The 27,379-nt window shown below is 38.4% G+C and overlaps 1 protein-coding gene across 1 annotated transcript in view; it reads left to right on the plus strand.

Moving 5' to 3' along the window:
- The first annotated feature begins 7,082 nt into the window (after window positions 1-7,082).
- ramp1 (receptor activity modifying protein 1) overlaps window positions 7,083-27,379 on the plus strand; it is a 31,132-nt gene continuing 10,835 nt past the window's right edge. Inside the window, exons 1-2 of the mRNA XM_026927877.3 lie at window positions 7,083-7,538; window positions 24,640-24,775. Of these exons, the coding sequence (XP_026783678.1) occupies window positions 7,478-7,538; window positions 24,640-24,775 (197 nt within the window). The 5' untranslated portion in view covers window positions 7,083-7,477. The remainder of the gene's footprint in view (window positions 7,539-24,639; window positions 24,776-27,379) is intronic.

The following is a 27,379-nucleotide window of genomic DNA, read 5'->3' on the forward strand; positions in this document are numbered from 1 at the left end:
CTGGCTGTTTTCCATCTATTCCCTTCAGAGAAATGTTTGAAATGAAAGCATGCTGGGTGAAGTGCTCCACACACAGTAACTCGAGCTTAGGTCACTGTCTGTTTCGCATGTTGAACCTGAAATTAACTTGCATCATATGAATACGATCTTTATCTCTTGATCTATTGTGCATTGGATAGAAATGATTCATGACTTATTTGGTATTTTTGGGAAATAAGCCTTTTTATTTAGGACATTAGACCTGTCTCATTGCATTTCGGTGAAGGTCAGTGGCTCAGAAAGTGATCAAAATTCATCATTTATTCATTCATTCATCTTCAGTAATCACTTTATCCTGACCAGGGATGCAGCAGATTCAGAGCCTGTCCTGGATTTTATCAATTAACTTGATAAAATGCCAATGGCACAGTGAGGCAATGGCAAGTAATCACATATTGTTTATACAGAATGGTTTATCCAATAAATATTGGAGGGGACATGAATCATTCCCTGAATAATCCTGACATTTCTCAAACACCACAACAGAAAATCAAAACCTTCAATCTAAAAATGCATTTACTTTGAAGATTTATAGATTTTAATAGACTTTAAGACATTCAGTGATGTATATATTAATCAACAAGTGATTGGAGTTTAAGTAAGTTTTGTCCCCATTCTGGCCTTACTGCATAGCTTGTGTTACAGACAGCTAAGACTTCCCTAACGTTCAATTCAACGTTTTATCTGTATAGCACGTTTAACAATAGCCATCATCACAAAGTAGCTTTACAGAAATCTGGATGGATGTGAGCTTAGCTGCTGAGCTACAACCTTTTCTAGCATCTAGGAGATAAAGCAGAATTTTGATATTGACCTTTCGAAAAGTCAAATGGGTCAAGGTCGGGTTTCTTAATCAATGATTTGATAACTGCTAGTTTGGAGGATTTGGGTAAATAACCCAAAGGAGTTCAATACAATTCAATTTTGTTTATATAGTGCTTTTAACAAAGCAGCTTTTAAAGAAATCTGGATAGAAAATCACAGTTAAAATTTAAATTTTATGAATTTATCCCTAATGAGCAAGCCAGAAGTGATGGTGGCAAGCAAACACTCCCTGAGACGACATGAGGAAGAAAGCTTGAGAAGAACCAGACTCAAAAGTGAAGTGAAGTGAAGTGAAGTGACTTGTGGCCAAGTATGGTGACCCATACTTGGAATTTGTGGTCTGCATTTAACCCATCCAAGTGCACACACACCCAGAGCAGTGGGCAGCCTTTTTTGCTGAGGCACCCGGGGAGCAGTTGGGGGTTCGGTGCCTTGCTCAAGGGTCTCACCTCAGTCGTGGTATTGAGGGTGGAAGAGAGCGCTGGTAATTCACTCCCCCCACCTACAATCCCTGCCAGACCCGAGACTTGAACCCACAACCTTCAGGTTCACCTTCGGGTTACAAGTCTGACTTGCTATCCATTAGGCCACGACTGCCCCCATCCTTGGGAACCCATCCTTGGGAACCCATCCTCGGGAACCCATCCTCGTGAACCCGTCCTCATCTGGGTGACATCGGATAGTCAGATTATAAATAATTTCTCTTCTATAACTGTATACTATAGAGTCAAATAGTGCTAATTGTGTTTATTTTTTTCAACGGAGGCTTGATTACTTTCATTAGTATAATATAAAGGTGTAGGGACCGAATCTACCTAATAATGTCTTACAACTTTATATACTGTGCTACTTCTGCTCTCCTAACAGCTCTCTCTCTTTCTCTCCCTCTACCCCCGCTCCCTCCTTCTCTCCCCCTATCCCCCTCCCTGACAAGCTGTACCGTATGTGCACTTCTATTATTGTGTCTCCTCTTGCTCTCCAGATTTGCCCTGACACTCTGCTTCTACAGCTCTACTCTACCCAAGTCTCACCCTTCCTTCAGTGAATACTCTCGCCTAGATACTGTAGACTTGTACCTAAGAGCTGCTTGCTGTAATCACAATGACTATGGTGCTCACACAAAACATCCTTTCAACACACCCAGTACTCTGACATTACAGTATAAAATTGTGGAAAAGTAATGATTTATATTCTCTCTATCAGGTGTCACCTAGAAGAGTATGGGTTCCCTTTTGAGGCTGGTTCAGTTTTTTTTTCTTGTCACTCCAATGTCTGGTTTGCTCATTAGGAATCTGAATATAAATCTGGAATTCCCTCAGTCACAAAACATAAACACCTGACCCATCAGAGTTCAGGGTCGTGTGTGTGTGTGTGTGTGTGTGTGTGTGGAAAGTCCCTCAGGAAATGCCATCTTGGATGTAGATGACATGAATACTAAGCAAGGCTTTAAGGAATGTGTTTGGATGGGGAAGGTGCTAGTAAGCAGTGGTAGCAGGTGTTAAACTGAGGAGACACATCTGTAAGGATCAGGAAGACAGTCCTGCACAGTGTTTCTCACACCCCAGGCATCCCGGTGAGAGACTTCCATAATAAGCATATGTCGAGTGTCATCACTGTTGCACAATGGACACAGGTGCCCTTGGTACATTGTCTCACGAAATGAAGATAAGGGTTATAAATATTTGATATAAATTTTATATATAATGCTCAATCTACTGAACCTGTGCCAGAGTTAGCAGAGGAGAATTACAACACTCAACACTCTGTGAACATCAAGTGTATTTATCCTAAACTTTGATAAATCCAAAACCTGAAGTGCTAAATAATAGACATCCTTCTAAAAAAAATCAGGACTTTAAATCTGTATGCAGAGGAAGAAAAATGAACACAAATACAGGGTGAGATATTATTGGGGATTACTGGGGGGTGATTGGGGCAGAGAGTTAAATGTTCTGACTGAGGAATCAAAATAGAAAGTGAAGATAGCTGGGGGAGACACTAGAACATTAGTAATGCATCAGACATTGGAGGAACGTGTGAAAAGATTTGAGGAGAAAAACAGACAAGAAATAACAAGGAAGCACAGAACTGATAGCTAAGTGATGAAAACACTGCATGTCTAGATTAGAAACGAGATTCAGAAGATTAAAGTCCAGAGTTAGGAGAGAGAAATATAACACTCCAGATAATGACAGATTATGAGAGGAAAAAGCCAGCAAGCTGGGAGCTGAAATACACGCATGTCAGGACCCTTAGGAAATATCACAATGGTCTACCATTTTTTACTGTGGTTGTTCATGGTACACATGATACTACTGGCACTGGTACTTCATAGTACCCAAACTGGACAGCTGAAGATTGGGATAAAAAAATCACCTGTTCTTTTTCCAGTCTTTGACTGTGCAGTTTGGGTGAGTCTGCACCCATGATTTAGCCTCAGATTCCTGTTCTTGGTCTTCTGCTGTTGTAGCCCATCCACTGCAAGGTTTAATGTGATTTCTGAGTTGCTCACCACAGTTGTAAAGAGTGCATATTTGAGTAACTATAGACTTCCTGTCAGCTCAAACCAGTCTAGTCATTCTCCTCTGAGCTCTCTCACCATCAAAGCCCATTTAGCACCAACATCCATGTGACGATCAAGGTCACAGAGATCACACTTTTTCTTCATTCTGATGTTTGATGTGAACATTAACTGAAGCTTCTGACATGTGTCTGCATGATTTTATGCATTATGCTGCTGCCACATGCCACATTGCTGCCCCAGGGTCTCTGGTTCAATTATGAGCCCAGGATAATGTCTGTGCATTGTCTGTGACCTTAGTTCTGCTCATGTCTGTGTGGGTGTCCATGTCTCTGGTTTCCTTCCACCTCCCAAAAACACGCATGTAGATAGATTGTCCCTAGATGGCTGAATTGCCCCTAGATGTGAATGAGTGTGTGAATGTGTGTAGATGGTACCTTGCAATGGATTGGCATCCAATTCAGGGTTTATTCCTGCCTCATGTCCAGTATTCCCAGGATAGGCTCCAGATCCACTATGATCCTGGTGAGAATAAAGCAGTTACTTAAGATGAATGAATGACAGAGAATTTCCAGGCTCCATCTATCCAGTGAAAATACTGTAAATATCAGATAAGATAATATTTCCCTAGTAATTTATGTATTATGAATTAGGCTTAATTAAACTAAACTAATAATTAACAGTTGGGTTCTTGGCTTGTATATAAAATACATGTAGCTAGCTAACTAACAGAACATGTATCTTAAAGAACATGTCTTACCAATGGTAAGCCATGTCATATTAAATTAACATGGTCGAGGTTTATAAAATCAAATAGGTCGATGCTCGTATTCTGTTTGTGTCCTGTTATGTTACAAGCATAGATCTTGCTTAGAAATAGCCAGCTCGAATGGAACATACCATTTGTATGGTGTGATTTTTTAAAGGCCATTATTATTTTAAAGGCCATTATTATTAAGTATACACAGTGGCAGAATGCCAGGATTATGGTTTCAGGTTTTTGAAATTAATACCGTGGATTGAAAGTGTACTATAATATGTACTATAGTAACCATGGTTACGATATTTTTTTTCAGCCATGGGGGTGAGAGCGCCAAGGCCTAACCACTAGTCCTCCAGGGACCCTTAGTACAGAGCTGGAGTAAAAAAAATTAAAATGATTCATTTCCTACCTTTTTCCTGGGTATATGTGTAAGTGTAAAATGTAGTGAAGAGAGAGCTATCAGCTCCCAGCAGGGGGTGACACAGGCCTCAGTACTAATGCTTAAGCTCTGACTATGCGACTATGTTCAATTCAATTCAATTTCTATTTGCATAGCACTTTTAACAATGGCCATTGTCACAAAGCAGCTTTACAGAAATATATATATTCAGGATATAAATTTTAAACTTTACGATTTTAGGATAAACCTGTAAATTTACAGATTTATCCCTAATGAGCAAGCCTGATTGCTGAAAATATAGGGTGTCACTTACATAGGCTAAAGCAGTGATTCTCAAAGTGGGGTCTGGGGATGTGCAGGAGTCCAAGAAACATAACCAGGTGGTCAGCTGATTTTTTTGTTTGTTTGTTTGTTTGTTTGTTTTTGTTACAGGAAATAACAATCCACCATTATGGATGTTATTATATTCTTATAGGGTTCTTATAGTTATTAGCTATTTTGACTGGTCACTTGAATTGAAGAGGTTTAATCCAAACTTCAATAACTCAAAAACAAATCTACCTATAAATGATGTCACTAGGACTCCATGGGTTCTATGACTGGAAAGTTCAGGAATTAAAAAAGCTCTAGGGCTCTAATAAATAGTAAAAAGCCACCATAGTACTGTACAGATTTTAGTAATGAGTGTAATTTTCGAATAGTTGGATTATGTTCATCTGTACTGAGGAGGACCCTGCGATTTACTTTAAATGTTAAAGGGGTCCCTGGCTCCAAAACGTTTGACTACTCCTGGGCTAAAGCACTGACTGAATGAGTTTGAATGGATGAGATTTTAAGTACTAAGTATGTTTAAACAATTTCCCTGCATCCAATAACTTATATCCATCAAAAAGTAAAAAAATGGATAAAAATGAAATATGAGTTTATCCTGTAACCAGACAACAGTGCAAAACATACACTCCCTGAGAAAATCAATGACGTAGGAGGGCACAATTCCATGAAGAGTTTTAAAAACAAATAAAATATGGATTCCGTAATGGCCAGAGAGTCAGTGGGAGGCTAAACATGAGGTGATGTGATCCAGCTTTGCTTGGTACTGATAAGCACTCTAGCAACTGCCTTCTGTAGCTGTAAACATGCTAAAGAGGATTTATTTGTACATAACATACAACATTTTATGGTCTAAATGAGACAGTATTAATGCATGAATGATGTTGTGATAGTTATTTAACTATGTTTTTAGATTTTAGGGTTGGGCAAAACAATAATGTCTGTTTTATCCTCCAGTTTTCATATCATTAAGACCCTCATTAGGATGTTAGTGAGCAGCAGTTGTTAAGGCACAGAAGGATACTTGTCAGCATAAGAGTGAGAGGAAAGAGATGTGCTTCTGACTGATATTGCCCAGTGGAAGCATGTACAAAACGTGCACCTAATAAGATCCTAAGATCTAATCCTGGAACTAAGAGGCTCAAACCTGTATCAGCATGACGATGCCCCTGTCCTCAAAGCGAGATCCATGAAGACATGGTGTGTGAAGGTTGGAGTGGAAGAACTCGAGTGTCCTGCACAGAGCCCTGACCTCAACCCCACTGAACACCTTTGGGATGAACTGGAACACCGACTGAACCTCAGACCTCCTCACCAACATCAGTGTCTGATCTCACTAATGCTCTTGTAGCTGAATGATCACAAATCCCCACAGCCACGCTCCAAACTTTAGTGGAAAGCCTTCCCAGAAGAGTGGAGGTTATTATAACAGCAAAGGGGGGAATAAATCTGGAATGGGATGTTCAACAAGCACATACGAGTGTCATGGTCAGGTGTCCACATACTTTTGGACATATAGTGTATATTAAGTCATGAATGCAGTAGAATGAAGAAAAACCTTTTGCATATGTAAAAAAAGCCCTCGTTTGCTTATGTAAAAAACATATTTTGCTTATGTAAATGCTGTGTCTCTGCACAGTCTGGAAGACGAAAAGCACTTTTATTGTTGCATATGGGCTCAGAAATCTCACTTTCATTTCCACTCAATCAAGTGAGCTTTATTGGCATGGCTGTTAGAGCAGTTAGTGTACTAGCAAAGCACTGAAATGACAAGAATTAGCAATAAAATGGAAAAAAACAAACAAAAACAAACCAAAACAAAACAAACAGAGCAAACAAGTACACATAATCACTCAGTGAAAAGGTCAAATAGAGCTGTATGTCCTGCTTTTATATCTTCATACAAATGGGGAATATCTGACATTTGGCTTATCCCCAGGAGGAAAACTGCTTTTTTTTTTTTTTTTTTTTTTTTTAAATAAAAGAGGGAAAAGGTTACTTTTGGTTTATGAGGTTAGTGTCAGGGTTAGATTTAAGTGTAGCATTAATTATCTGCATTAATAATCCCAGTGGAATATGTGTGTGTTACAGCTTTATGTAGCTACCGTGGGTGCTTGCTCTCTCTCTCTCTCTCTCTCTCTCTCTCTCCCCACAGCCGCGCGCGCGCGCGCACTCACTCACACACACACACACACGCTCGCGCTCCTGTGAGTCTTTGCGGTCAGTGCACCAGTTCCCCGACGGTTCTGGATACAGTGTGTGTGTGTGTGTGTGTGTGTGTGTGTGTTTGTGTGTGTTTTGCCCAGTCTCCTTTCTCCGTTAATGAAGTCTGACTGGTTTTGGACAGAAGCACTTAAGGTCAGAATGTGATTGGTTTGGTCTCGCGCTCTGCAGCTCTCGCACGCGCGAGAACGCTCGCGGGTGTTCCCAGCTGCAACTCTGTCAGTGTTATGAGTGAAGAGTGCACTGCTCTGAAGCCCTTCTTCCTCCTCCCAGACATGGTTTATATGACCGCTAGGAGCACAGAGAGCCAATAACCAGTAAGTTGAGTAGAGAGGAAGAGCAGGCAAAGTTGGCGTCGGGCTGAAAATATCGCTTCATGATGGGAAACAGCGGCGTTTTAGCGGCTAGAAGACATGCAGCTGTGTGTGTTATACTGGGTGAGTTCAACCACACACACCACATACACACCTACTGCTTACAGACAACACCAACAGTATGAAGCAAACAAAACCAAAAAGTCTCTTATCATTTAGCATGCATACAGGCTGTAAATCCCAGCTGACTAGACAATCCACACACTTAGAAATAACCAGATACTAAATCACAAACAATGCATGTGCACTGCGAGTCGGGTTAAGCCAATGTGTATTATTATTACCATTATTATTATCATTATTGTTATTATTATTATTATTATTGTATTAGTAGTAGTAGTAGTAGTAGTAGTATCATCACCACCACCATCATCATTATTAGTAGCAGTAGTAGTATCATCATCGTTATTATCATCATCATCATCATCATCATCATTATTATTATTAGCAATAGTATCATCATCATCATCATCATTATTATTATTATTATTATTATTAGCAGTAGTATCATCATCATCATCATTATTATTAGTAGTAGTAGTATTATCATCATCATCATCATCATTACTATTATTATTATTATTATTATTAGCAGTAGTATCATCATCATCATCATTATTATTAGTAGTAGTAGTATTATCATCATCATCATCATCATTACTATTATTATTATTCTTATTATTAGCAGTAGTATCATCATCATCATCATCATCATTACTATTATTCTTATTCTTATTATTAGTAGTATCATTATCATCATTATTAGTAGTAGTAGTATCATCATCATCATCATCATTACTATTATTATTATTGTTATTATTAGTAGTAGTATCATCATCATCATAATCAACATCATTCTTCTTCTTCTTCTTCTTCTCTTTCTTCTTCTTATTATTCAGATTCACTGTCGACTCGAGTAACTCAGAATAAAAACAGACACACTTTGCCTTGTCACTGGGGTGGTACCATCATGGCAATGTGTTTTGCACCTTTATTCTGCATATTTTACCTGGAAACCTTTAAAAATAATCGAAGATACACAATTAATCCTTAAGGAACACTACTCTAAAAGCTAATTAAAGGTATACACTGCTTGCACTTTCCTAAATAAGAACTAAATGTATGGAAGATGTACGCTTCATTGTACCACCGTGGCAACAAGGAAAATTACAGACTGCTAGTTTATTACTGAGACTGTGCATGGGTCAATGGCTTAATTGGATAATTAATAATGTATGGAGAACACCTCCTGTTGGATAGGCTTGTTCGCTTGTCTTGAAACTCGCTCAGGTGTGCTGTGCATACCTAACTAGCCATTCCAGCCAGGCTTGCTTGCAGGTTGAGAAAGATCCATGAGAGGCTCCTGCTTTAACTGTACATATGCTTGTTAGTAGATTTTTCTCTCTGTCTCTTTCTCTCTTTCTTTCACCATCTGTTTCTGCTGCTCTCTCCTGAGCTTTGTGCTTTAAACACACACATGCACACACACGCGCACACGCACACACACGCACACACACACACACACACACGGGTGTAGTTTGGGTTTTGTGTGTGAATAAGTATGAAGCCATATTCAGCAACGTTTTTCCATGTTGTGGCACAGTTCGTTAGCTCAGACGGCCATTTCCTGGTCTCATATGGGGACACACAAGAAAGCTGGAGTTGCTGATGGCGTTAACCATCAACACACATACACTGCATCACATCCACTTCTTCCAAGACAGAGGTGGATTCATCCTTCAAGGACCCTGTTTTCACTTCTTTGTATTACACTGTGATTAGCAACACGAAGCCTATGTGTACAATCCTAAAGTAACTGCAGATTTACTGAAATAGACCGTGTTTGAACTATTAGTCACCCTAAACAGTGTTGCCAACTCTTCAAGGGAAAAAAGGTAATGCATGCTCAAAAATTCACTAGAAGTCACGAGATGATTTAATTTGCATACATTTGCACCCAGGATAGAACAGAATAACATAGAGTTTTATGAGAATAGAAATTAATAGATTATATCTTATTTCTTACAGAAAGAAGTCTTTGGTCATGGTACCACAAACTGACAATTTATGTTTACAAACTACTACAATTTCTGTCAAGAATAAAAGAATAAAAATAAGCAGCAGTAGTGAGTAGTTTGGAAATAGACACAAAGGAAATGGTTATGGATGAAATAACTGCTTTAATTACTTGTAAATATAGCTAAGAGTTTAAAATGAAGAATGGAAAAGTATGGGACAAAAATGTTGGTCAGTGATTGGTTATTGGGAGCAATGGTGATCAGTGATTGGTTATTGGGAACAATGATGATCAGTGATTGGTTATTGGGAGCAATGATGATCAGTGATTGGTTATTGGGAGCAATGGTGATCAGTGATTGGTTATTGGGAACAATGATGATCAGTGATTGGTTATTGGGAGCAATGGTGATCAGTGATTGGTTATTGGGAACAATGATGATCAGTGATTGGTTATTGGGAACAATGATGATCAGTGATTGGTTATTGGGAGCAATGATGATCAGTGATTGGGCATTGGGAACAATGGTGATCAGTGATTGGTTATTGGGAGCAATGGTATTCAGTGATTGGTTATTGGGAACAATGGTGATCAGTGATTGGTTATTGGGAACAATGGTGATCTGTGATTGGGCATTGGGGACAATGGTGATCAGTGATTGGTTATTGGGGACAATGATGATCAGTGATTGGGCATTGGGAACAATGGTGATCAGTGATTGGTTATTGGGAACAATGGTGATCAGTGATTGGTTATTGGGAACAATGGTGATCAGTGATTGGTTATTGGGAACAATGGTGATCAGTGATTGGTTATTGGGAACAATGGTGATCAGTGATTGGGCATTGGGAGCAATGGTGATTAGTGATTGGGCATTGGGAACAATGGTGATCAGTGATTGGGCATTGGAAACAATGGTTATCAGTGATTGGTTATTGGGAACAATGGTGATCGGTGATTGGGCATTGGGAACAATGGTGATCAGTGATTGGTTGATGGGAATAATGATGATAAGTGATAGGTTGATGAAAACATCGGCTCACATGCAACTCAGTCAGAATAAAGAATAAAGTTTCTTGTAGGTTTGTGCAATATGGAATTTTCACTGTTTGCAATAAAGGAGCATTTCCACTAGTTTGTGTTTAAGAAGAGTAGGACATGGCGTAATAATATTACCAGCTGTGCAGTTGGGAACTGGGGCAGTCACGAAAAAGCTGGATGGTGGATTTGTTGGTGATTTTGTAGTAATGTGCAGTAAGCAGTAAAAAAAAAAAAAAGCACAGTACATTTTCGATTTAATGCTCATACGAACTGGCTGTCTAATGTAGACATGGCTGACATTTTCCCTGTTGAGCAGCACAGGAGAGTACCAAAAAAGTCTTAAATCACCTTTTAATTATCATCACATCCATAATGTTTGTAAAATGTTAGTTTTGATACTTCATTGTAGGCCTGTTTAAACATTTTGGGTCAAAATCCTCCCCATTTTCCCCTTTTGGCCGAAAACCAGTTGTTTTAGGTGGCATCCTAATAAATATAAGTTGAACATGCACTAATTTTCTTTCATTTCCCTGTCAGTTAATATTGGAGAGTTCCAAACACCTGCACAAATCATTCCAGATTCGCAATGTAGCTCATCTCCCTTTTTATTGGGAAGAAAAAGAATTCTCTGTTGCCGTAGTTTTGAGTGATAACTCATACTAGCATATGCCGTTGTTAAATTGAGGTACTGCTATGCAAAATGCATTAAAGTTGTCAGGTCTGGTATTATAATGTGATTTGAATAAACATCACTGGCAATGTAATATCTTGTAGGTACAATACTATTTTTTATATCACAACAGCCTAGTTCCTTGTACGCATGCTTCTGTATTGTACTGAAAGAACAGTGAAGATTATGTGATTTTTTTTTAATCTCACCAGTATAAGTGTAGATTTAACCCAAGACTCCTACTAAATATAAAAAGTGTAGGAAGAATTGAAGCAAACTAGGACTAAAGTGTCGGAGGGTCATGCAAGATTGTACAAATAAAACTTCACGTCATCCTCCGCACAGTTCATTTCCTAACGCTATGCCACTGTGTACTGAAAGTGAAAAGAACCTTTTTATAGTACATCTTATCTTGCTGGAAATTTGTTTCTGTACCCATCCATTAAATAAATGCTGGTAAGTACCACTAAGAGGTGTTTGGCAGAAATGTGTTAAGGGACGAGAACACTACACAGAATAGTGTACTGTCATGTTAAGAGTTAAGAGAGAAAATATGTCTTTACCAAAACATGGGTCTGCTTGGACTATTCTGAAGTACACTGTTGTTTGGATATTGGCATCGTGTTCCTAAAAACACATAAATGGTTCCTCTACACACTGGTGCCTAAACATCATTTATTTGTCCATTTCTTAATTTAGGCTGTACTTCTTTCCAAGAGTCTCTTATTTATGTAACTGAATAAGTACATGGATTTAATCAGTAGCATAAATAAAAATATAAAATTTACAATTTTATAGCACAACATTTTTCACAACTCACAACTCTTACGCTTCGCCACTACATGTCTTACGATAAGGCAGACATGAGAGAAGGTCTTAGTAAAGCTGTTCTTGTGGTGTTTTCAAACAATAGAGCAATATGATATGATATAAACCGTAATTATGGTTAATTACAGCCAATTCACACAGAACACAATGTGACTAAACAGCAATAGTTTACAGTGAGCCCATTGTGTTTGATCTATCCAAAATGACATATACCTTTGTCTAAATAATTTCTGAAAGCATTCTACAAATGTTTGTGTTTTGCATAAACATTTATTGACTGTCCAACAATTGTACATATAAACAGAGTTTAGACTTTCACTAATAAATCTGAATAACTTTTCTTAGTACAGGGAAATGTGTTGAAATTATTGCCTGTGGCAGTCAGTTATACATTTCTAATTACATTATATTTAAAAAATTCTTAAAGTATTTCTAAGAAATATTTTATATCTAATAAAATGCTTTTTAAGGTGGCTGTTAAACCATAAATTGAGACCAAATAGGAGTGATGCAGTCCTTAGTGTGGTTCTTATAAAACCACAAAAGAATAAACATGTTGATGACCTAGATTAAATGTCCATGTTTTTTTGGACCGGAGTTCTGGATAGGCAGATCAGTTCAGCAGAGTATTAAGCTTTACTGTTCCATTACTCTGGGTGATGGCAAATTACCAACTCAATTATTTCACTGCAAACCACCAACACATCAAAAAATGGGGGCAGCTGAAATGGAGAACGCGGTCATGGTGTTACCCGTGTTGGTCTATGTGTGAGGAATGTAGGACGGCATGCTCGATCTACCTTCTTGCTCTGATATGGCTACTGTATATGGATACATGCAGATAATTGCAGCCTGTACTAATTTGTGTAAAGTGTGAACACTGTCATCCCAGTGAGAGCCACAGTCCCCATGACTGAAAGCATGAAAGTACTACATCTACACACACACGAAACGATGCAGAGGTCTTCACAAGCCACAGAGAAAATGATGAAGTTTGGTAAAGAGCTTCATTCTGCTTGGGCTGAATAATGAGATGGCCGATGGTGGGTATCGCTAATAAATGGAGATTAATGCAGACATGCTTTATTTCTTTCAGGTTGCCAGGAGAGCTTTGTATTTTATAGTTTAGCTCTTGAGACAGGCCCACTTCTGTCTTAACTAGCCAGATTCACTAAGCTTCAAGCTTAGTGGAATAGAATCTGAGGCGCTCTGATATAATGGGTAAACGATTTCAAACATTTACAGATATAAATAGTGCATTATAAATAGTGGGACTATCTTACACAGGCTGCGACATGGCAAGCTCCAAAGACAAACACACTCATTGGCACACTTCTAGTCCTCTGGATATAATTCCAACTTATTAGTGTAGTCATTGACTTTCAGAAGAACTTTTGGCTCTAAAGAATCCTTTAACACTAAAGCCCTTACGTAACTTTGTAATTCCCAGTGTCTCCATTAGTAACGCTAATGGCACCCATCAATGTATATGGAAAATAGATCATCACAGTGCTCTGTGCCATTATTGCCTCTTTAAATCTCCTCAATTGCATTTTGCAGCAGCAGGACTGATAGAGAGTGAGGACTGTCATGCCTGGGAGCCTATTTAGTAGCAGTTTGCTGCTCCCCATGAACTACTGCGAAGAGTTCTCATTGTGGTATTGCTTTTATTTTGGGCAAATTCCTGTTCTTTTCAGTTCTGTTGTGGTCTGCATGGCAAATGCCTAGCCAGGTTTCAGATATCTGTAGTCACACACTGCAAACTTAGAGTCAAATATACAAGTTGTAAGAAATGTCCAACTCAAGCCATGCTGCTGTCCGCAGAGACCAGCACAGGGTTTTGTTATCAAATTTACAATGAGTCTGTGCTGTCTGTTAAATTTACAGCAGTTGGCAAGCTGTAAATAATTGATAGTTAACTAAGGTGGGATGTCAGTGGGGAACTAACCGGGTGGAATGGAATGGAATGGAAACTCCTCCTTGCATTAGCTGATTATTCATTATGCAGATCGAGCCTGCCAAACGAACCGTGCTGTGACGCTGTTGCATATATTAGACGAAGGAGAAAACAAGGTGGGGGTAATTTATCTTTCTTGTTTTCACATGTGATTGACGGGGGGGTGACGAAAACGTGTCAGAGACAACCGGGCTACACGGCACTGTGTATGCCTCACTCGTTTAAAGCAGTGATTCCTGAAAGTTGCCAAGATGGACATGATTAATTTCTGGAACTTTGACGCTCACAGTCTTTTAAGAAGCAAGACATGCTGTACTGTCCTTCTTAGCACCTCTTTTCAGGCTGCACTTTGAGAAATGAGTTCCTGCAGAACAGGGAGACTGCAGAGTACTTGCGTGACTTTTAACCACCCTCCTGATTGCCACACAGCAAAGTTCCTTGTGTTGCCATAACATTTTCAGTGTTGACAAGTGTTAGTGCTATATTCCAGGGCGAACTGAGCACCTGGGATTTTGCTTTTCAGAAACATTATTCATTTTATTCATTTTCCTCTAGTATGATCATTTCACTGTTTGATGAGTACTAAAGGCAAGCAGGCCTGGACAGCTGAAGATAAAAGACCAGCTGATCTTCAACTATCCGGATTCAGTGAGCCTGTACCCACCCTAGCCTCAGATTCCTGTTCATGGAACCCAGTGTAGGTTTCTGCTGTTGTAGCTCATCTGTCTCAAGGTTATTTGAGTTACTATAGCCTTTCTATCAGTTGGAACCAGGCTAGGCATTCTCCACTGACCTCTCTTATCAACAAGGCATTTCCGCCTGGAGAACTGCTGCTCACTGGATGTTTTTTGTTTTATGCACCACACTGTGTCACTGTTGTATGTGAAAATTCCAAGAGAATTTCCGAAATACTCAAACCAACAAGTAAAATGTGATATCACATTTTATCCCCATTCTGATGTATGATGTGAACATTAACTGAAGCTCTTGACCTGTATCTGTATGACTTTATGCATTGCACTGCTGCCACATGAATACCTGATTGTATAATTGCATGAACGTGTAGGTATGCTTAATGAAGTAGCTGGGGAGTGTATATACGTCCTCAATAAATGTTACAGATATATTTTGGCAACTGTATTAAGCCCACCAATTATGCCATTACCTTCTCCCACACTTGTATGAATAACAACAAAATAAGCTCAAACAGATTCTTGTACTAGAGTTTACCATACTTCTCCAAGTATATTCACTAACCTGTGTCTCCACTATGAGTTAAGAATGCAACTCAATTTCCAGCAGCGAATCAGAGTGCAAGGTTTTGATGAAGTGTTGCAGTGGTGAGTCACTGCAGCCCGTAGCGAATGCCTGTGTTGATGGGAATCAGCATTTATATAATGGCTGTGAGTGATCTATCACCAGTACAGCCGAGTGGGGTGACATTCTGTTCCGCCTGTAATTACAACATCCCAAAGGGTCGGCACCATCTCGAATATAACAGGAGGCTATGATAAATGTTATGTGTGTGTGTATGCAGGTGTGTTTTGTATGAGACAGGGAGAGAGCAAAGGGCTCGCGGCATTTACTTCTGTCAATAGTCGTAAAGCATCTCTGGAAATGAGCAAGGCTGAACAAAGCGACGGACAATTTGCAGCAACACATTAGATTATTTTCCTGCATGATAGATCATTACAACCCCAAAGCTGAACTTTGTATGCTGCATATAAACTGAACTCCTCACTTCGGGCAGTTAGCTGGAAATGGAGCTGGAAATTAGCTGGAAATGATTGTGTTCCCACAACAGTAGAAAATGACAGTTTATATTTTTGGACTGCTTATATTTTTATGGCCTGAAAAAGGATATTTGTTGCTGTGTTTTTCTATGTTGCTCCTGCTCTCTGCTTGTGTCAACATGGAGATTAATGTGCTGTCTCTCTGCTCACCATTCAGTAGGCCTACTTGTCTTTCTTCACATCTGTTCAGTGTGTTTCAGGCTTAATGATGACAGCATCCCATTTCTCAATTTCATACAGGAATATTATGAATTGCTATTCACATATATTCAGCTGAAAAAAAGGATCTAATTCACCAAAATATCTTTTTTTTCAATATTAACCATTGTGTCTGATAGGTGCTTTAGAAGATGAATGGCCATTATTTTCCTGTTATCTATTATCTTAGCAATAGCATAACAGGATTTAAGGATATTTGTTAGGGAACCACAAAGAACCCAATATTTGAAATATTGCCTGCAATTTGTAGCAAAAGGGCCGGAAATGAATAGGAGGAGTGTTCGTTATGTCTCTTTGACGGTAACACTTCGGCCGGTGGATCTAGCTGCAGGCTCATATCCTGTGCCTCTGCATCAGATTTTAAGAAAGCACTCACTACATGCTTTATTTGCCGATGTGCGTTGGCTGGAGACACTCAGCGAGCCGAGCGCTTATTTCCCAGATTACACGGCAATGACACTCTAAAAGCACATGACAGCTTGACATGGCAACAAAGAGCGTGTTTAATTTGGGTATTTAATAAAAGGCAGCCACTGTGCAATAACACATCTCTGAAAGCTGCACTACCAGATGTTTATGTGTGTGATGGCATGGTGCCTTAGAGTCAATTCAAATTGCCTGAGTAATGCACTATTCATTTTAGCTGAAGGATTATGGTAGAGATTTTAAAAGGCATCTGTGTCTCTGACATTGTGCTCTAAAATAATAGCTCTTAATATAGTATAATAAATAATAAATAGTGCTATATAACATCAATGCATTATTTATCAGTAGATCAGATAACATGTGGCCTGTTTTAAGACACTCATTGTGGTGCAGCTTTTCTATTTTCCTTGTGGTCAGGAATAATGAAGTATTTGGGTAATGCAAACAATTAAACATGCATACAAGCACTGACAGGAAAAGAGAAAGTGGTGTCACTGCATCTGTAAGAGGCAGCTTTTCCCAGAAGACACAAGTCAAGTCTGACTCCTGACAAGTTTCAGGTATTTGCTTAGTGAATTGAATAAAGCTCACGGCTCCTCTGCAGACACCTTCCTACAGATGATTGGTTTTAAACAGAGATAGAGAGAGGTGACACGAGTGTAAATAGAGGTGAATCAACTGAAAACCTGTTCGAATATAGAGAATGTTCCTGTTGAACAGAGTTGACAATTAGTCTTAATACACTTTATTTTAATTTAAATAATTAAGTTAAGAAGGCTTCAAGTCTGCATAGCATGAAATACTTTCCACAAACCAGACACCAATTTTAGAATCTGAGCTCTTCCCCCTTAAGTGAGTTTGGACACACCATGCTCTATTTGAAGCCCATTTTGTGTATATTATGCAACAGTACACCTTCAGGAAACATGGAGCAAAACTGACACTGAGAGTGGGTGAAACCTAAGAACCCCTGGAACATCTCACGTTGCTGGTAGTTCATTGAAACAGTTTCAATTCAGAAGTTTCCCAGATTAATTTGTGATGTATATACAGTTAGGGGAAATAAGTATTTGGACACATTTGCTTTTGTTATTTAATACTTACAGTGCATACTATATCCACTTCACGTCACACATAATGTCTTTGGACTTTGTAATTACAACTATGAACAAAAAAGGATGTATTCATAAGCATAAACAAATATATGTTTAAAAAACAAAATTGATAGGAAAAAAGTATTCAGATACTGTATTAAATATATGGGAAGATTTCATGTAAGAAATAGCAATCACGATGAAGGTGAAGGAGCTTTGTATACCTTCCTGTAATAACTACAACTAATAATCCCTGTACAGGTGTGGCTTGCAAGATTTCACAACGCACTCTCAGAATAATGATAAGGAAGGTAGGAGAGATGTCAGCAGTCACTCAAAAAGAGTTGATGACCTGAAAGCAGCAGGAACAGCAGTTACACAGAGAACAATAAGCACAGAACTGCACTGCAATCATCTCCATTTCTACACCCCACACAAATCTCCTCTGCTGAATTGCCAAAGAGATGTGCATCTAAAAGCATTTAAAATCAAACTCTTTTGGAACAATATACTTTGGTCTGATGAAACAAAAATTGAAATAATTCAGCTCATCTTGTTTGTAGAAAGAAAGGTTGCGGCGTATGATCTCACGAGCACCGTGCCCACAGTGAAGTATGGTGGTGGAAGCATCATGATATGGGGTTGCTTCTCTGCAAATGGTACAGGAGCATTACACATCATTGAAGGAAATCACCAGAATGGAGCGATATGTACTGGGACATATTAGAGGAGAATTTAATCTAAAAAAAAAAAATACTTATTTCCTCTCACTGTATTTCTCTGTAAAGCTATAATTTGTACTGCTACAGAGTGAGACATTGATATGCAGCACCCAAGTCCATTTCTGTCAAATCTCTTTGTTCTGTCCTTTTCACTTCAAACTTCACCTTTTTGACCTAAATATAATAGACAGATCATGGCTGGTCATTATTGGCCTATCACTATAACTGCGTAGCAGCCAATTACTGTCTAAGGCTCCATTAAGCTTTCAGAATCTCAGAGGATTTTATGTGGTAAGGTCAGTTGTTTTGCCAATGATACTCCCAACAGTTTAATGAAATTAAGCCCATTCTTTTGGAAACCAGTATTCCTATTCACCATATGGTCTCAAGCTAGGTTTACATAAGTGTAACATAAATGAGAATGTGTGCTTATTATATGCCAGTGGCAGATTTCATCAAGGATAAACTGAATTTAATGCCTCCTACATTTGCTGCAGTGACTCTACACATCTCATATATCACTATGAATAGGAGGCCTTACTCCTCACACTCTTACCCCTTACTGATTTAATAGAGTAAAAGTGCATTATAAATGCATATGCATTACATTATTATTTATGGAAAAAAAAAACATTTGCGTTCCTTCATTGCACTGTAAAAATATCTTTTATCATATACACTCCCTGTCCACCTTATTAGGAATACCTATACACCTGCACATTCATGCAATTATCCAATCAGCAAACCATATGCCAGCACTGCAATGCATAAAATCAAATGTGACTACAGGTCAAGAGCTTCAGTTATTGTTCATATTAATCCCCAGAACTGGGAAAAATATGATCTCACTGACTTTTATTGTGGCAAGGTTGTTGGTGTCAGACAAGCTGGTTTGAGTATTTCTGAAGCTTCTGATCTCCTGGGATTTTCATGCACAACAGCCTATAGAGTTTTCACAGAATGGTGCGAAAAACAAAAAAACTCCAGTGAAAGACAGTTCTGCTGGCCAAAACGCCTTGTTGGTGAGAGAGAACACAGGATTGTGGCCACAGGAATATATTTCCCTGTCCAGTTTCGGTGAGCCCGTTCCCATTCTTGGTTGACAGGAGTGGAGCCTGATGTGGTTGTGTGGTTGTGTGATGTGAGGTGTGTTCTGAGATGCTTTTCTGTTCACTATGGTGGTAAAGAGTGGTTATTTGAGTTACCATAGCCTTCTTGTCGGCTTGAACCAACAGTTAAGTCTCTGTGATCACAGTTTCCCCATTCTGCTGTTTGATGTGAACATTAACTGAAGTTCTTGACCTGTATTTGACTGATTTTATGCATTGTGCTGATGTCACATGATTGGCCGATAGTTGCATGAATGAGCAGGTGTAAAGATGTTCCTGTTAAAGTGGCCGGTGAGTGTATATTTGCAATATTAATTTAGTGACTAATTAGCAGCTCTGGGCCACTACACAAATTCCTGAAAAAGCATTTGTTTTCTGCCTGGCTAATTTATCATCACCTCCTTCTTTGAGATGGCTCATTAAGATAATGTGAAACACTCAAAAGCATCATTCTATTGATTATGTAAGCTACATATCACTGAGATCATGTGTAACTCGGCTGCATAATTCAGTAATCGTTTAAAACATTAGGACATCTTTTGCCATCTTTACCAGATTAAAATATGTGTAATCTTACACTAACATCCCTAGGGGGTTAATAATCACTCTTCCACTAATTTATTCCAGACCAATTGGGTGAATTTGGAGTGGACTGCACACTCAGCTGTCTGAAATGACTGGTGTTTTTTCTGCATCAACTTAGGGACACTGACTACTGCATGCCGCCCACTGTTAAAGCACAATATGTCTATGGATTTCACTTAAGGCGAAATCGCCCCCTCTTTCTGCTACAAAGACAGAACATGAAGTTCCGGTCTATTATTCATGTCCCTTTTTTTCCCACTCAGTAAAAGCTTATTCTTGCATGAATTGCCTATGAGTAGGCTGAGCATTTTCACTTTTTGCTGCTGAGTGTCACAGTGAACTTTGGCCAGTGACAGTCACCCTTCCTTGAGAGCACAGTACATGTGCTTATTGAGCACTTAGTGTCTCCATAATTAATTTGATTGCTTATGACAAAAGATTCATGACATAGGTCAAATAGGAGACACTCTCCTGCAAGAACAAACATGCTCACTTACAGGTACATGTGCATATGGATGTCCATAAACTATGTGAATGTGTCTTTAAACTTAACTTAGTGAGTAAGCCAGTAGTATTAGTGAGTCAAACAACCAAATCAAGTACTTTATGTTCCCCACTAATAATGACTCAAAACCCTTTCCAGAGGGGAAAAAACAGGTTAAAATTTTTTTTTCCCAAGAAATCAATGCTGAGTTTGACATTTGGCATGAGATCTATGTGTTAGGCTTTGAATATGTAGAAATCTTTGATGGAACCAATACAGGAGGGTCACAGAAACATCACACTAAAGCTCCATGCCTTTAGCTACAGATATATTAAACGTTTCATCTGCTAACTTGTGTTTGAAACCCCCACACAAATATAATGTTGGTTGGCAGTCGAGGCTCTCAAGAGCAGTGGAGTGCTAACCCTGAAGCTCTTGATTCCTGAGAGAGGCACCATTCTGAAAAAAGCTTAGTATATTTTCGTTCTGCTCTAAACATGGTTACGCAGGATATATACTGCAATATACTGTACGTGCACTCATTATATTTGGCAATACACCATTTATCTTATACAGAACAACGCAGTGAAATTTCAGACCCCCTCAGATGAAAATGCAGAAGTTCATTGTGCCCTTTTGTATAATACATATGCAATAGTAGTTTTTCTGTTACTATTTGAGTGCTCCTTCACGATAGACTTATGTCGCATTTCCAACAGCTGGCCTTGAATCAGGAACAAGTGTTCGTTTTCCTATCGCTTCATTTTCATCAGTCTCGACTATTTTTTTAATATATGCCCTAATAATTAGTAATCCTCACAAAACAGCAGTGATCTACAAAACAAAACAACAACTGAAAAACATGTCTGTATAGAGCTAGTTAGTTCTCTAATATCAGGCTGTTTGCATTTATTTACTGATTAATGCTAGCTACTTGGTCACCTGCCAGCATTTACAACATCTACCAACCAAGGAGGGTGAAGGCTAACACGTGCTTCCTCCGAGACTCATGAAGCCAGCCAGCCGCATCTTTTCATACTGCTGCTCATGCTGCATCACAGGGCAGTGTAACACACTCGTTGAAAAGTGTGTTATCTGCCCTCTTCCGCATACATGAGCTCAGAGATGTCCACAATTGGCTAGTATCTCTGTGATTGTAATACTGTAATATACTGTACATATACATTGTATTATATACTGTATCATGCTGTGTGTAAATATACCATATATGTGAAAATAAATATAAAAAATATGACATAAAGCAGAATACATGACAGTAAATTGTAACAATTTGTAAAACTAGTAATAGCAATTTGAGTCACTAGATTTTTTGTTTCAATTTCATTTTCAACAGTCAACAACAGTCATTTTATTTATGCACTTATTATTTGCTGCTTCAGATAATTCTGTAATATTTAAGCAACAGGAATAATGAAATGTGCACAGAATAATATGTTGTTAATAATATGTTCTTCTCTCTTTTCTCTCTTTTCTCTGTAGAATTGTATAGTCTTTATTATTGTTTTGTTCACTGTATGAAGCAAATGAAAAAGAAAGATGAAAGCGGAGCACAAACACCATTAAGAAGATGTTTTAAAAAAAAAAAAAAAAAAAAAAAAAAAAAAAAAACTCCAGCTAACTGATTAGATCAGTCTGACATTCTGTAAATGTGCTTGTGAAATGTGTTCTTTCCATCATTTTAATTCTGTTTACCTCTTATTGCAGGCTGTCTTCAGCATATAGCCATTGTCATGTAATAGCCAGGAAATGGCAATAAAAGCCTTATCACCAAACACAGAGCTCACACTCAAACATGTACACTAACACACACTCCCACACAGAAGGAGAAGCACAGAAGCACTGATCTGTGACTGACTTCTTCTCCCTCTTCTCGAGGGTCTCTCTTCCGTCACATGACTCAACCAATAGACTCAACATTGCCTGACGCTGAGCAGAGATGTCCCTGCCACAGTGTCTGAGACACTGTGGCAGTGTCTGAGACAGTAAAAGCAATGCCAGTCATGCCCTGTTTGGCTTTATGGGTCATCACTGTACACTTCGATCAAAACAGGATATGAATAAAGGATAGAATGGGAAGGAGACTGCAAAGCACATCTGAAACAAGTTGTTGTTCTTCCAAGTGCTCATATTAAACCCATTGTGTCAGAGTGAATTAAACTTCCCCTCCATGTTTATTCTCTTTTTTAAATTGTCCTCTCACCCCATCTCTTTCTATTTCCTGATTTGATTTGTTTTTCCGAGTGTTCCATTTTATATAGAGGAAAAAAGAATTTATATTTTCAGTTAGCATTTTTACCATAGCCTTTTACCATAGCTTAGTGCCTTTACAACAAACTCTTGTATTAGCCGTAGTTCACAGTGGTTTATGGGAGTTTGTATTTTTCACTGGATTTTGAGTCTAACATGACAGAAATTGATTCACCCAAATGGTCAGATTCAGTGAATGATTTAAATTATAATGTTCCACTCAGTGAGTTCATCAACAACCTGCTGGTAGGTTCTCTAGTATTTGGTTTGTTTTTTACTTAAACATGGTTGACAATTTTCACATTCAGCTCAGGGCTCAGTGCCGGTGCCGACCCTTTTCTAATGAGGTAAAATTTTTCCATTTTTATGATTGTGCTAGAATTCTTAAGTCAAGTCTAGAATTCTTAATACTAGCATTAAGTACATGCCACAGTTCAATTCGGATGCACATCAACAGATTCATTAAAAGGAATCTGTCCAATAGAACAATTTATTCATGAGTCAGAAGTCATTAATGCTGTCCCCAGCACTTTGTTTTCAGTAGCAGTGTGGGTATGCAGATTGTGTGTAGAATCAAAACTACTTTTGCGTCATTTAATATTATTATTACTAACTCAGCTTCGTGTCATGCCGGTGCAGCAGGTAGCATTGCTGCCTCACAGCTCTAGGGATCCTGTTTCAATCCTGATATTGAGTTACTGACTGTGTGGAGTTTCCTATGTTTGTATGTTCTCCCTAGGTCCACATGGGTTTCCTCTGACCTTCCAAAAATGTCAGTGAGAGGATTGGCTATGCAAAATTGCTCTTATGAACTGTAACTCCTGACTCACACTCAGAATTCCAGGGATAAGCTCAGACTCCACTGCAACCCTGACTAGGATGAAGCACTTACTGATGAATGAATGAATTCTTATTCAGTGTACTTATAGTTGTTATTAATCTAGCTAGAGCATTCTGAATAAGCTGTAACCCACATTTTGGGTGTTCCTACAAATAAATCCTTACAATTATTCAAAGCAAGACAAGATACAAGATATAAGTGAATTTTGATTGTGAAGTAGGGACTAACTTGAACAGATAATTCATTTATAATACTAGCTTGTGCTTCATTGACCCTGAGTTTCATTTCAAGAGTCAAGAGTCATTTATTTGTCATTTGCACAGTTACACTGGGTACACTGGGCACTGAAATGCTTGTGGCGAGGCTCAGATTTAGACACTGACAGTAAACAATTATTAGACATGAACAAACATATTTGAATATGTGTGGTTGAGATGATGCAGTAATGTAATAAGGTGAATGAAACAGTGGTGTACAATGGCAGAGTAAAGTGACATGTGCTATTAAATTATTTCAGTGGCAGAGTAAAGTGACGTGCTATTAAATAAGGCAGAACAGTAAATATAAGTACAATAAATAAATCTGTAATACTAAATAGTAAATCTGAATAGTAAATATCTAAGTGCCCGGAAGTGGCAGTAATAAAGTGTCGCAGTGCTAGATGAAGGACTAATGGCTGTTAAGTAGTCTGATGGCTTGGAGATAAAAACTGTTCTTCAGTCTGGTTGTCGGTGATTGGATGCAGTGGAAGCGTCTGCCAGACGGCAGTGTCACAAACAGATAGTGAGGAGGGGGAGTGCAGTCCTTAGTGATACTATAGGCCTTCCTCAAAAAACGAGCTTTGGTAGATGCCCTTTTGTAGTTTACTAAGTGCACGTGGTACCATATTAAAATCATTTTTTGGCACTAAAGGAAATAAAAAGAGAAAACAGTGAACGCACTGGAAACTGCCCCAGGTATATTCACCAGAGTGATAGATCACAGCTCTGATGTAGAATCTAACATTACATAGAAGATGTAGTACTGAATTTATTTATTCGAAGATAAATATAGGAAGTAGTGAAATTACTGGGCATGACCCGCCTGAATCAATTTTTCTTTTACTTGCAGCGACTCTCTCTGCAGCAGCGATGGCTTGTAACAGCTACTATGAGAATGCTATCAAGGACTTATGCCTGGCCAAGTTCAAGGAGGACATGGAAGCTCTGGACCAGGGCCACTGGTGCAGCTGGGAGGACACAGTAGAGTGAGTAGCAGCCTATTTCACACCGCACTGCTATTGTCTCTGTCTCCCAGTAGACTTGAAATGAACATCCACAGTTTAGATCAATGAAAACCTGCATGAAGAAACAAAAAGCCCGAAGCAATTTATTTGGAATACTTTAAACCACTTGTACTTCCTGTCCATGCTTTCAGCTTCCATTCTTTCAGTGTCCAAAACAGACTCAAGTCAATACTGAAAAGCCAACCTACTAAATCTTCAACATGTTTCAAGATTGAGGTGTTGTGGCTGGAAGCATAGCGAATCAGAAACGTTTTATTGGAAGCCACCACACAGTTGACAATTGTCGATGAATCTTTTAGCAGTTAAGAATAACACTGTCAGTGAATGGGAATTCCCAAAGCTGCAGTGAGAACACATGCACTTCTGCTTCCATCCTGCTATCAGTTACTACAGCCTAACCTTGTGTGAGTGAGCCTTCAGACACAGCAAGCACAGTTTATGGCTTCCAAAGCAGAAGTAGTCATGGACCAGTTCTTAATAGAACACGTGTCTGTAGTTGGGTAATTCTCATGACTTAGTCATTTCATTCACATTGTCTTTTTTTTTTATTTTTTTAAACATAAACACATAGCTCTGAAATGATACTGTTCTGTTATGGAAATGTGTCGTGGAATTTTACCCATTTAGATAAAATCTAAAAAAATAAAAAATGGTGTCATAAATATAAAACATTTCTCTTATTAAAGAACATAAAGAACAAAAAACATATTTTTAGTATTTATCAGATGCAATTTAATTTATTGTAAACATTACTCACAATAATCAGACTTAACCCTTAAAGTGTTTCCTGAATGTCTAATTTAAGTATTCTTCATGTTTTTTGAAATGATAACCATGTTTCAGTTATGAGACTCAGCGTTACAGTAATGAGAATTCCATTTGTATCCCACACTGTGTCAGCATAAACTGTTACATTTGTTTGGTCCACCTTATTTTCACAATTTTAAAGTTAGTAATGTATATAAATAAGACCAGATGGGGCCACTGCAGCAGCTAGTGATGCACAGATATGAAAATGATAGCTTAATGTTTCTGATTCCATCATTTTTGACTACACTTAAATGAAGGGCACATAGACACAAGGTTTATTTACTCATTATTTAGACACAAGTTTTGGGTCTGAGAGGCTAATAACTGACTTACAATTAAAGAAAGGATGCAACATTATCAGCTCAAAATTCTTTACAGTTATAAAATAAGGATAGTAAGGAAAGCAACAATTTTTGAACTGAAAGCTGCCTAAATGTCTAAATGTTTTAGTTGTTCAAAACTTGAGTTCCCAGCCTTTTTAACCACATGAACTGGCAGTGATGGGCTGGTATGTAAACCAGTGTCTATTTTCAGAATAAGTACATCAGGCTGCATGGGTGATGCCAGCAAGTTATGCCCAAATATGAGGGGACAGTGCAAAAAAAGGACAACACTTGATGAGAAATAGGTTCACGATGGGGCTGCAAGATTCTGGACAAAACGGGAATCAGGATTTTTTTTTTTTTTTTTTTTTGCATTAGTATTGAGATCATGATTGTCACTCTCAATTCTCTGACCAATTTTGTAAGGAACAGTATGTATATTTATAAAAGTGTGGTAGCTACTTTTTGCTAGTGGATTTTTGTGAATGACCTCTCGTCTGCATTTTGAATTGCTGATTTACTGGCAATAGTCTAAATCCTGAGCAAAAAGAACTGCTATAAAGTATAAAAACGAAAACATTTTTCGCCTAGAGCGCAGCATGTCCTCTCAAAGTTAAAAGAAAAGCAGCACAAGTAACAGCTGGATAATAATTAGTTGAAGCAGTGTTTATGCTTTTCTGCCTACAGCAACTCATAAGCCTCAGGTGGGTGAAAATTGGTCTTGATAAACCCCGATTTATGCGTAATGCGTCACTGGCAGGTTTTGAGCGTGCCAGTGTGATGCAGCCTTCACTCACTTGCATCATTCATTCATTACATAGATTTAGTCATTATTTGTTTAGTACTTGGGAATATGATTAGATTTATTATTATTATGTTTCGAGATATTTAACAATAGGAGCAATAGCATTTGTAAACAGTTCGATTTCTCTCTCTCTCTATACGTACACACACACACACACACACACACACATATATATATATGTAAAAGTGTATGTAAGTGTGTTCTTATTCCAGTCTTCAACTATAGTCTCAGATTCCTGTTCTTGGTTAGCAGGAGTGGAACCTGATGCAGTCTTCTGTTGTTCCAGCTCATCCACTTCAGGGTTGGGTGCATTGTGCATTCTGGGATGCATTTCTGCTCACCACAGTTGTATAGAACCGGTCTGGGCATTCTCCTCTGACCTCACTTTTCAACAAGGCCTTTATGTCTGCAGAACTGTTGCTCACTGGATGTTTTTTTTTTTTTTTTTTTTTTTTTTTTTTTTTTTTTTGCATCATTCTGTGTAAACTCTAGAGACTCAGGCGGTCAGCAGTTTCTGAAATACTCAAGCCAATGTGTACAGTATATCAAACATTCTCATGCATTTTTCATACATTATTACATACATTATTACAGTGATTTACAGTGATTAAGTGAAGTGATTTGGAA

The sequence above is a fragment of the Pangasianodon hypophthalmus genome, chromosome 5 (genome assembly GCF_027358585.1).
Source record: "Pangasianodon hypophthalmus isolate fPanHyp1 chromosome 5, fPanHyp1.pri, whole genome shotgun sequence".
NCBI lineage: Eukaryota > Metazoa > Chordata > Actinopteri > Siluriformes > Pangasiidae > Pangasianodon > Pangasianodon hypophthalmus.